The sequence below is a fragment of the Orussus abietinus genome, unplaced genomic scaffold, assembly GCF_000612105.2.
Source record: "Orussus abietinus isolate OABI.00-Male unplaced genomic scaffold, Oabi_2.0 scaffold1, whole genome shotgun sequence".
In the NCBI taxonomy this organism is placed as follows: Eukaryota; Metazoa; Arthropoda; class Insecta; order Hymenoptera; family Orussidae; genus Orussus; species Orussus abietinus.
Window position 1 is genome coordinate 2,175,722 of NW_019396017.1, and position 12,201 is coordinate 2,187,922.

The 12,201-nt window shown below is 47.3% G+C and overlaps 1 protein-coding gene across 8 annotated transcripts in view; it reads right to left on the reverse strand.

Moving 5' to 3' along the window:
* Positions 1-12,201, reverse strand: part of LOC105698026 (synapse-associated protein of 47 kDa) — a 49,660-nt gene that overhangs the window by 18,738 nt on the left and 18,721 nt on the right. For 5 of the 8 annotated variants that reach the window (XR_001103898.1, XM_012421859.1, XM_012421858.1 and 2 more), the window contains exons 5-8: positions 5,537-5,674; positions 5,200-5,339; positions 4,814-4,962; positions 2,407-2,577 (exon numbers count right to left, since the gene is read on the reverse strand). Coding sequence is in view for 7 of the 8 variants with exons in the window: in XM_012421859.1 (XP_012277282.1) it covers positions 2,407-2,577; positions 4,814-4,962; positions 5,200-5,339; positions 5,537-5,674 (598 nt within the window). In the remaining variant the exon portion in view is untranslated. Of the gene's footprint in view, positions 1-720; positions 1,546-2,406; positions 2,578-4,813; positions 4,963-5,199; positions 5,340-5,536; positions 5,675-12,201 lie in introns of those variants that run through there. The other 3 variants (XM_012421864.1, XM_012421862.1, XM_012421861.1) reach the window with 2 other exon arrangements.

The following is a 12,201-nucleotide window of genomic DNA, read 5'->3' on the forward strand; positions in this document are numbered from 1 at the left end:
GACCAGCTCGATCGAAAGTCATTTTCAATCCTCCCCGTACGCGCCGGTCGAGGACTTGGCCGAAATTGCGAAAAAGCCCCCGCGACCCTTTGCAATTATTTCCCCATTACCCGACCGAGCCACGTTGGGTTTCATTTTCTCCCTATAAAGGGGTTTTCGACGAGAAACATTCCGCGATATTTCGGCCCTGCCCGAGGACGTCGAACAATGCATTTCTTTCCTCTCGGGTCCATTTACGGCGTTTGTCCTTTTCTCGCGCATTTCCTTTTTTACGGCGCCTCCCTCCACCCCCCACTGTTCACGGAAGAGTCGGCGGCTAAAAAGTAATCATCGATTAGGCATGGGATCGAATCAATCGTCGGTCGAGCATCGGTTTCACCCTTCGATTTTTCCGCGCCCTTTTCGAGCGAGTTTATTTCCCCCTTCCTGGATTTCTCCCCCATTTTTGGGAGTCCCGATTGTTCTTTTTTTAATCGTGAATTTCGGGAATTACAGCCCCCCGATCCTGCCGGGTGATCGGTTCCCATGGGATATGGGGTTTGGGGGTGTTTTTAGGGATGCGATGTCCCCGAAATTGCTCCATTTCAACCCCTTCGTTCCTGACCTTCCCTAATCCCGCCCGACTCGCGCCCCGTCCATATTTAAATAATCCCGTAAACACGTATTGTCGTTCAACGAATTTCATTAGGTACCTATATGATTCTCCTTTACGTTTTTATATTTTTTTATCCTTTATCTTTAATTAATCGCCACTTTAAATTCTGCTTCGTGCAACTCGTTACTCTCGCTTACTTACAACTTTTACAACACGGAGAGGACAAAGATCGAAGATAGTATAGATGATAACGGACAGACAGACAGACGGACAGACAGACAAACAGACAGACAGATTAATCGAATGCTTCCGACATCCCCTCGTAAATTGCCACCCCTCTCCCCTGGAATTTTATTAGCTCGATTAATTTCCTCGCCCGTTATACCCGATTATACATGCGCCTCAGATTTAACAGCTGATTAATCCCTCGACTAACGTTTACCTAATAGTTAATCATGAACGATATCTTCGAGTTTCGACTAGGTATGTCTCTCTCTCTCTCTCTCTCTCTTCTTTTTTACTTTTTTCATTTTCCCTAAACTCTCACTTAGTTTAGATGTTCATCTGACTGGCTTCGATCGTGTCGCGCGCGGTCTTAAATTAAATCAAACCAATCACTCGGACCGAATCGCCGATGAAGGATCGATACGTCGAGAGGGTAGCGCCCTGGCCGCGGAGGAACGGCGAATTCTCAGGGAAATCAAAAAAGGCTTTTCGAATGGAGAAGGATCGCGGTTCCAAGGGAGGTTTCCTCGTTTTCGAGGCCTCCTGGAAGTCCGAGATTTCGAGGATTTCCGGGGCCTCGAAAAGGAACGAGGAATCCCACCCCTGGAGGCGCGGGGTGAATCGATGGCCGCGATAAAAAACGAAATCAACCGAAAGGTCCAATCGAATGTCAGTTGGGGGTGTGCTTTGAATAATGGCACATGGGACTCTCTCCTCTTCTTAGGCTGTTGACAAAATAGAATGAAAAACCTTCGTTTAGACAGGTCATGGCGGCTGCGAGAAGCGTGCCTTACATTTAAGTACTGCCCCCCCTCTACGGGGTGCTGCGAAGTAACTAGGGGGTGCAGGGGACTATGTACAAGCACACTTATGGGGCTCAATTGTCTCGGTACTTGGGAAAGGATCGGTGCAGGGGACTATTGGTCACTCATACTCGGCGGCTTCGTACAAGACTTCGTGCCACTATCCGCTGCTAATGACAATAAACATCGATCCCGGGTCACGAACTATTGTGTAACGATGCTCGGTGCAGGCAGTGTCATAATTGTCCGGGGTACATACTCACGAGATCACCGAGAGTCGCGCGATCCTCGGTCCGGCCCGATTGGGAGATCCTGGATGTCCATTTCCGGAAACCCTGATCGGACCCCGGTCGGAATTAAATGTCGAAAAAATTCCGAAAAAAGAAAAACATGCAACCCCTCCCAGAAATTAATCTTTGAGAAATCCTTGCGGACAAGAAAAAAAAAACCAAGCGCGTTGGAAGTATATTAGATCTAATTAGGTCCACTGTCGTCTGGACGCAAGCATGAATTTCGCCCTTACGTTGGAAGAGATAACATAATTATATATAAATTTTTTTTTTCTTCAATTTTCCGTAGGAGAAAAAAATTGACCTTTTACTTCTCGGGTCCCTTTTGTAAATGATGAATTTGTATTTATTATGCCTTGAGGAATTTCGTTTGAAAAAATTAGAATATAGGATGCGGTCGAGCGAGGTCCGATCTTGGTCTCCGGTCAGCCAGGACATCCACGAGGACTCCTCGTGAAGATCGCAGGGTAAACGAGGACTGACCAGTACTGACCTTTAGGTGGCTGCATCCCTAGTTTTTTCATGCCTTCCCTGACCTCCTGGATGTCCGTGTCCGAGGCTCTTACGCTGTCGGACACGAATTCGTGCCCCGAAGAGTCCGTCGTCGTGGAGTCTTCCGTCCTGGACGCAACTCCGGAGTTCTCTCGGCCGAAATTCGCTTCAACTGTTCGTAAGACAACACTCAAGGCTAACTAAGGGAGAGTCTGGCTAACATCGATACGGGGTCCCGGATTAAACTCTGCAAACCTTCCTAGCTCCCACTACCTACGGAGAGTCTGGACTTTCGGTGTAATGGCGGTGCAAGGGAAGGTAATTACTAGACTGAGAAAAAAGAGGAAATTCCTCGAGCCAAGGAAATGTATATATATACATTTTTTGTAAACAGTACCAAAGAAATTTTTCCTTGGGACTTTTACAAAGAAACACTTCTCTGGTTCAATGACATTTTTTTTTGTTTTTTTTTTTCACAGGGTAGGCCAAGCTGCACGAGCCGATCGAAAAAATGACGGAAGGTCGCACATTTTTAGTGCCCTTTGATATCTACGCTCGACCCTTTGACCACTTGACTGTGGGGTGGGAAAAAAATGTTTGATAAGAAAGTGATACCGGGATGACCCTGTCGTTTCGACACCCTCGTAGGGGCAGATTCGAGGAAGTGTTTACGGCGTCGTTCGGGCTCGTTTAGATTAGTGGATCTCCGAGGGCTCGTGCAGCGAGGTTCGGTCGAGGGAAACGAGAGAGAGATACGAGAGAAAAAAAGATCGGCAAGGGAAGAGGCCCGGGGGAAAAAAGTCCTCTAGGATGGACGAGGACCATTTTCTCCTACGAGGGTGGCTCGCAGCTTTTTCCGGGTGGTCGTCAAGCCTCGTTCGATCGCAACTCCGGTTCGAGGGATCGGATATCAAAGGCTGTTTATTTTACCCCTTAAGACCACGATAGGAAATCCTTCGATGTGTGTACCACGGTCTCCGAGGAAATCGAGTATCGACTTTCCCCGTCTACCGAGTTCCGACAAGAAGACCACTCTTTTTCTATTTTTTTTTTCTCCACCCCTTTTTACTTGAACTCGGTGCAAGCGTTGTCGGATGTGTGTACATCGATCTAGTTCGCGTACCGAGACACTAGATTGGATTCGCGTTGTACATACATCCGAGGTGAGTCTTGCACACGGGGAAATACAAGAGTTCATCATTGTCCTTATGAATAGAACGAGACCATTTGTTATGAAAAATTTTCTGATATTTCATATCCTCGAAGAAATGCGAGGATTTAACTATCCGTTCAATTTTCAAGAGTACATGTCTCGGTTTAACTTGACCTTTCCACGTCCACGGGTAACCATTTCCCTTCGGGAGGTCGGCTTTAAAATCTTTTGAAAGGTGTGCACGTCTCCCAGAAATCTATATTTACATCGGAGTTGACATTTAAAGGGAGAAATAAATATAGGCGCGCAGAACGCACTGTGTACAATCAGGCGAAATTAAAGGCGACGCCTCGAGGGTGCGGTTTTGCTAATTGGTTCCCCGATGAAATTTTCCTTTAAAATCTCGATCCCAAGAAAATGTTACAACGATCCTTCGTCGTATTGCAGGTGCTGCAAATCTTGTATTCACCGCAAGTAGTACAGGTTTTTCGCAAGCACCGCAAGTACTGTAAATGCGGAGGCGACGGACGCGAATCGAAGGAATATTGAGTCGAGAAATGGGAGCATCGGCGATGCTTTTATCGGCTGCCAATTAAAGCTCCTCGATTCTCTCTCGCTTCAGCCTCGCGGAGTGGAGTGTCGGACAAAAACACCGGGGACAAAAAGAGCCGCGTGTCTCGAATGGAAAACGGCGAGAGAAAACGTCTCTTAAAGCCGAGGCAGGGAAAAGTGCGAGCATTGCCAGTGCGTTTCTGTCAATGACAGGTGTCAACGATGACCTTTTCGTGCCCGGTCTGCAAGGGATCGAAACATGCAAAACACTGGCTGACTGAAGGCGCATGTAAATTCTGTTAACAAAACGGACAAGTTCGAAACAGAATTCGGAAAGGGCATCGATCGATGACGCCCGAACAGAGCCGGATGAATTATTCACCTGCACTTCCATTGAGTCGATACCCTTTTAATAAGGGAATAGGGCCTGGAGTGACTAGTGCCCTGTATTAAAGATCCCGATCCGAGGTGTACTCAACTCAACTGACGGGGAAAAAAAAATAAAAAATGCGTGTACAAGTGTTTATTAGAACATGTACCGCGAGGAGTGTATCTTTAGATATCGTCGGATAGGATGGTTCGATTGTCCGAAATTTTTCATCAATTTCATTTCCAGACAGGCAGACCTTCAGCTCGCCAGTGGCAATTACGCAGGCACCAATGCTTAGCTACAAACAGGCCAAATAATCTGCCAATTAATTACCTTGAGTATGATCGATGCTACCGGAGGATGTAAGGGGTTGTTGATTAGGATTGCTTTCCGTTTGGCTGACCATTGCGTTCAATTCGTGGCTTTGACGTAAAAGAGAGACTCGGTAGAAGTAGTTGCGCCAGAAGTTCTCCTCGGATATGCTGGGGAGAGGAAGAACGCATGAGTACCGAGTCATAATTAATGAAATATTTGTTAAAACTGCTCTCTAAGATGAAATGAAATCGGGACAAATGACTTCAACGACTCGAAGGAATAAAATTAACTCGACCCGACCTCCACCCTTGGATCCATCATTGTCACGACCGAGCCATTTGTCATCTCAGTTAAAGATCTCCCTCTTTGATCTTTCCTCTCGAGGCCGACGTCTGGAAACTTACACTTTGGGGACCAGCTCGAACCTCATGGTCTCCAGGTTGGGATCCAAGGCGAGGGTGGCTTGGGCCATCGGCTGGACGGCCTCGAAATCCCAGGCGAACTCCACCCCTGGAGGGGGTGCTCTCACGAAATTACGCCGATCCTGGAAGAGATTCGGAGTAGATGTACAAACTTGGTAACCGGGAGGCTGCCTGGACACGTGGACCCACGCTGCGTCCTGGAGGTCTCACCCCAAGACGTCGATCACTGTCGCCTTGCCCGATGTCGAGATCTCGAAATCGATCGCGATCTCGTCCGTGGATGGGCTTTTTCGAGGGGCTAAAAAGTGACATTACTCACGCTCGACAGGTCTAAGCACTCTTTTCGCAATGCCTCCTCGTTCGGTGCTCCAACCCAGGGTGCGACGGCCTCGCCCTTCTCGTTGTGCTTGCTGTTGATGAAAGCCTCCTGCTCTTTGTTCAGTTCAGCTATCAGCCTCTGGAACGGAATTAATTAAGAGTCCCTGGCCGTAGAAGACGAGACGGGGGTCTCGTCGGGGGCGAAGAGACCCACGTGGGGGTAGGGCTCTAGGGGGGTCGTGGAGGGGCAATCAAGATCAAGGGGTGCCGAGCAATTTATACGTAACGGGGTCAATGACGTATCGAATTAGCAACCCCCCCGGGTGCAGATCCTCTCGTGATCCGCGAAATCGCGAAAGTCCCTTTCAGACCCTTTTTTAGGTCGATCGATCGCGGCTTTCCCTTTTACTCTTTTAATGTAGCCGAGACTTCGAAAGCCTGGATTCCGAGTGAAAGGCACTTCGTTTTCGAGTCGAGGATTTTTTTATGCATGGCATATCATTGGAAGAGGTCAATTGATAACAGGCGGACGTATGACGGTTAAAGGGAATTTATGGAAAATTCCGGAATCTAAAATCTTTTCGAGTTTCAACGCGAAATTTCAGAGGATATTCGCTATAATAATTCGCCGTAATTTCCTTGTTTTTCTGGAAATTCATTTTCGAACGCTTCCTTTTCTCGCGCATCTTATCTTTGCAGTTTCGGAGCGCGACCTCGGCATCCGGGAGGTGCCCTTGTAGGACTTTGAAATTAATTTTAGTTTACACAGGAGAGACAAGAGGGAAAGAAAAACGAGGCCAGGTTTAAAGCAGATCGATACGGATTGCAAGACAAATTCTCTTCTTCGCTCGGCTGGGCTAAGTAAACGCGATCTTTACGTGCCTATCTGAAACGGATATTGGGTAGAAAATATCTCGATTAATTGCGCGGTAAATCAGCTTCACGACATTAAGTTCTCATTTCCGGGCTGAGGAAATCGGATCATGCTATCAACGCAAGGGGGTGATATATATATATTTTTTTCCAATCTCAAGTGAAATAAGAAAAATTAGATCACCTCGGCAAAACCTGGCATGGCCTCCCTTAAGTAATGTGATAGAACCGAGTGAGTAAAAATCCGTAATTTAGCAAATTTCGAATTTTTCCCAATTTTCTTTCTTACTAATTATATTGTATTATTCAGCATGAATAGATTTGGCCGATTTTTTAATGTCATCCTTTCTGTAATTACGAATAAATTGAATGTCCCGGAAAGAAAGGACAATCGCGTAAAATCGATGCTCCGAATTTAAGTAGATCTAGGACTTCTGGAGATCCTGAAACTTTCCGTCTACAGGACGTCCCTATAAAATGTTTACGACTCAGGGTAACCAGATCTAAATGTCCTGCCCAGGTCGAGTAATCTCTCGAAAGCATTGTTCGGCTGCTATCGAACCCCTTTTCCCGATAACTTGGACCTTCCACCTTCGGAATCGAGGACCTGACCTTTCCCAAGGAGCGCTCCTCGACACTTCTAGCGACAGTAATGACACATATACTCGGAAATTTAGAGAACGACAACGAAATGCCGGATAAAAGCCTCGCGTAAAGATTGCGCCATAAAGGTCGGAGCTTTCGCGTCTAACGAAATTTAGGGAACGAGGTAAATGAAGAAATTTCCTCCCCAAGGAAGAATCCGCAGGAGTAATGGAATCGACACTAAATCCCTTTTCTCTAATCCTCCCTCAGAGCTTCGATCCTCTCACCGCATTTCCGCCCGAAATTTCGAAAATGGATAAGAACGATCCAGAAACCTGTGGAGCTTTCAATAGGTTCGTCGATTCCGGAAAACGGACGGAAAACGCCCTAATAAAATTGGGCACCGAGTTCATCTTGACTTGGGATGGCTTTTCTTGGATTTAGTTACCTTAGCGAAAACAGTGAAATTGCAATCGGGATAAATCTGATCCGTTCGAGTCTTAACTCTTCCTGGAGACGTCTTGGAAAATTTCTAAAACGGGGACTAAAAGCGAAATAAATTGATTATTCAATGCACGCTTCGAGGAAGTGCGTGATAATTAGAGATATGTATTTCACTTTGTATTTTCTTCTGGAAGGGTTTATTTTATCTAAGGGATCTTATCAGGTGTCTCCAGGTCGGTGGGTGTTTAGGAGTGAATTTTTCGGTTTCGATCGCTCTTATCACCGATGCAGATTCATTTCACGAAATGACGCGTCGCGACACCCTCGTAAGCTTCAGCTGTACCCTCGTAGGTGTGTCGTTTCCATTTCTCGGCTTGCAGATTCGTTCGGCCATAACTTCGCGAGACGGCCTCAGCGGAAAGTCTAGCCGTAACGCGCGGATCCAATAAACCGATTGCATAACGCGACGGGGAGAGTCCTTGGAGAAGAAATGATCTGATTTATTAGAGAGATCCCGGAAGGCCGGAGGACCGACCGAGACGTCAAGAGATAACTCTCTTATCCGCGGAGCATCCCTTACGGAGCGTCCTTCGGTCCCTCTGATAACATCATTCCGCCTCGAAAAGCACCCTCGGAAGGACTGCCGATGTCGAAATCAGCGATATTCCTCGTCCACCCCGTCCCACCCGATTAAATGCGTTAATCGTCGACCACCTTCCTAATAAAAACAAAATTATTTAACCCACAAAGTCAAATGTCCAACCCTTCCGACCGAGATTCTCTCTCCCTATTCAGGGCTCGTCCTGGCGCAGCTGCCTTTCCGGGGAGAGATAAAATTATCCCGGTTAAAAGAGGATCTAGAAGGCGTCTCCGTAATCGGACTTGCCCCCTGGAGACGAACCCTGAAGACCCATCCTCGAGGAAGGGCGGCGCACCTGCCCGATTTCGCTGGTCCTGCGTGTCGGACATTTTTTTTTCTCTTATGACCCTAACGAGTCCTCCGAAGTTCAGTTCGATTATGTCGAATATAGATTACGAGTGCTTCTTTCGATTAGATATTTCCGAAATTGCTACGAGCGTAGCCTGTAACCGGGGATAATTATAACCGCGATGCTCCTCGCGGGGGATGAGACACTACGTGACCCGGGAGGGGTGCGAGAGTATTTTGGTCACGCGTAAGAAGGAACGTGGACGGAATTACGAGCACGTAGGAACGTCTGCGAGGGAAAATTACTTCTGTTACGGAATTAAGTTTTCGCCCGGAAAGACCAGGTCCACCCTTCCGGAAGAATGCACAGTCTCGATCGTCGATTGAAAAGGGAAGAGTCGAAAGTGGCCAGGGGTTAACGAAAAAAAAACATGGCGTCCCTGACTCGAACCCACTCGAATAATACCCTGATAAAAAAAATCCCGACCCAGCAATTTAATGAAAATATTAAATCTTGGAACATTTCTTGGTATCGAATATATTACTTCCTTTCCTCCTATTGCAGATCCTTGAGGGAAGGGATTATTCCCTTCGCGTGTATCGACGCATCTTCTCAACTAATATCGAAGTTCGCAGACTGACGGCCGACTTCCCCGAAAGTTGTCGCGGGAACGTCACCCACTTTTCACTTCTATGGGATCTAATTGCAGGGCCAGGATGAATGCTTTCATGGCCCTGCAATGCCGATGCAGAGGTTAAGTAACCCTTCGGCAAGGGCTGCAGAGATTGCATAGGCGCGACCTCCGGCGCGAAAGCCTATCGATCCGGGGATGGAGTGCCAAAGAAGGCACGTCCCTGACGTCGTGCCCAATGGCGTCGAAAGGGACCATTTACCGTCTTTGGCCTCCCCTTAACCGGATTCGATCGAGTCCAAATGCAGCCCTTGGCCTAAGGACACAGGACTCTTATCGCGTTATCACCCGAGGCGTTCCTGCCCCCCAGGGAGGATTTTAAAAATCGTTTACACGACATTTCCGGGCACCTCTGCAACCCAATTTTCTTTTCCAGCCCGCGAAAAAAATTCACTTAACCTTTAATTTGAACATACTTATAAATCTAGAACTTATGGATTAATTCCTTGGTCGTCGAGGAGTGGGACAAAAGGGTGACCCTCGTCCCTTATCGCGTTATCACAGGTATCTCCTCTCGTCCGCTCAGCTTTTCTAGATCCCAGGAAATTTCCAGGTTTAACCTACTTCCCAAAACCGGGCTCTTTTCCTCCATCTTGAGGAAAATTGGGGGGAAAAAAAGGGGGGGAAGTCGAGAGGCTACGTGGGGTCATTTTTTATCAGGGCTTTCAGGGCGGGGGCGGTGGGAAATACTGCATAACGATTGTTAATAACATCGAGTGGGTCCGTACCACTCACGTATCATCTTCTCCGGACGTCTTTACGAGTTATGGATTTTCCGAAAGTTCCGGCACCCGGTTTAACCTACTTCTTAAAACTGGCGTTGGCAATGTTACAGGTCGCTGATAAACGGGATCCGGGAGAGGGAAATTGCGAGTGGGCGGCACTGCAACGTTATGTCGGAAATATTGATTAAGGAGCGGAACTGTGGGAATTAAGAACAGACCTGTACCGAGGTGCTCGAATACGGAAATGATCTGCGGAAATTCTGTGATAAGAAAAAAATATGCACAAACCCCCAGCGAAGTCACTTCAGACGTTAAGTGTGGCAGACGGGAAAGTGAAACTGATTGTAACCTGCGCAACCAAGCTGGAGAAAGAAAGAACAAAAAGGGGGGAAAAAAAAATGAAAAAGTATACACGCTTTGTCTTTGTTGTTCGCGGGTCGCATTGTAGCTCCTTTTAATCAGCATAAGTGAAGTCGAACCAGGTCGCGCAAGTCCCCATAAATCGGAGATAACGAGCACGCTGGAGATGCACTTCGGAAAGGTTTAAGCAATCACTTAGAGGCTGGAAGCTTGCACTTAGAGGTTCGAGCCCAACTTAACCGAAAAAGTTTAGGAAACCGCCGGGGAGACAGGGCGTGACATCGACAGCGACGGAGCTAATTGAAAATTATTAATTTCTCCTTCATGGGAGCTTGGAACGTGTTTCCAATATCGCCGGATCTTCGGTTCTGGAACTAGTTTCGGGGGACTTATCGGTACCCTCGGATTTAATTATTCAGGTGATCTTAATGGGGTGCCACCCTCCACTCGAGGCCTTCGGAGGTTGATCGATCCCTTTGCGCAAATTCCGTGCCAACTGATCGGGCCAATTGGACGAAGTGGTGCCCCACAATTTACCAACGAGAAATTCCTTGGAACTCTTTAAGGCTCAAGAATTATTGGACAAAGTAAACAAATGAAAAAGAACAAGCCGCCATTTACAAATCATTCCATCGTCGAATCCGCGAGGAGGATCTTCTTACGAATACCGAGAGAATATCATTTCCTCGGGTTTCCGAGGTCGCGGGTGGATTTTTCAAATTCCCTGACATTTCCCGCCCTTTCCTCGACGGACGTCTCCGACGTTTAATGGGATTTTCTTTGACCGACGGTCGCCCTGGGAGAAGGTCCGCCAGGCCGCATCTCATAATCGTCTTAACGAGGGGCCTTTTCAACTAACCGTTCGCACCTCCTCCTCCACCAGGAGCTGGAAAAACAGTAAATCCGTCGTAATTAGAGCTGTCGTTTAGTACGCCTCTAGGCAACAACCGCAAGCTGAAGCCGACGATGACGATCCGCGAAGCGAGCGAATTTAAAAGTGCCTCGAGAGCTTCCCGCGAGCTTTCGACGTTTCTTCGCACATGCTCGAGACTTTCTCGCCATTTCTTTTTATTTTCCGTCCCCTCCAACTTCAACACGACCGTTGGCGAAAAGACTGCTTAACGAAGCATTTCTCCGTAGGAAAGGAAAAAAAGAAATAAATTATGCGGAAGGAAAATAGCGAGTCGAATTTCCAGCGGTCGATGCATCGCGGCAGAAACGTCGATCGGTGCAGAATGCATGCCCGACTGTCATCAAGCGCTGTAATAAAGCTTTAATTACATTCCTAGGCGGCACCTGGCGAGTCGGTCGTAAAAGATCGGCAGCAAGGAACACGCGGGCGAACTTCGAGAGTTCGAGGAAGGGAGGTAAAAATTTCATCGGGGAATCGAGCAGGCGAGCTGGAACGCCGGGAGAAAATGGCGCAGGAAAGTGCACCCGAGGCCCAGGAGGGAAATCGATGGCCCGGTAGGAAAACTTGGCAAATTAGCATGGAATACACGGCACGGGTGAATTCCATTTCGCTAACGAATCGCTCCATCTCATGCTACTCCATGACACGACGTGGCCGTAAGAGATTAAATTTTATGATATCTAAATATAAGGAAAAATGTCTAAATATAAGAAAAAGTCGATAGCCCGGTAGGAAAACTTGGCAAATTAGCATGGAAAATACGACAGGATGAATGACAGTTGACTAACGAGTCGCTTTATCTCATGCTACTCCATGACACGACGTGGCCGTAAGAGAATAAATTTGATGATATCTAAATATAAGGGAAAATAAAAATATTCCACAGGAAATTGTAGGAGGAAAAGTGATTTTAAAAATATCCCCCGTCACTCTGATCCCCGAAATGGACGAAGATGAGACTGGAGAAACGTCGGATTGAGTTCATAGGCGTATTGATATCGCTATCGGATGAAAAGTGATAACTCTGTGTGGAGGTGGACGGGTCAACCGGTGCACCAGAAGGGGCAGAGATTCCATGGGAGAGAATGAAAAAGACACGAGCTTTCGGAGGCTCCGGCATTATAATGGAAGTTTCGATGCGATTCA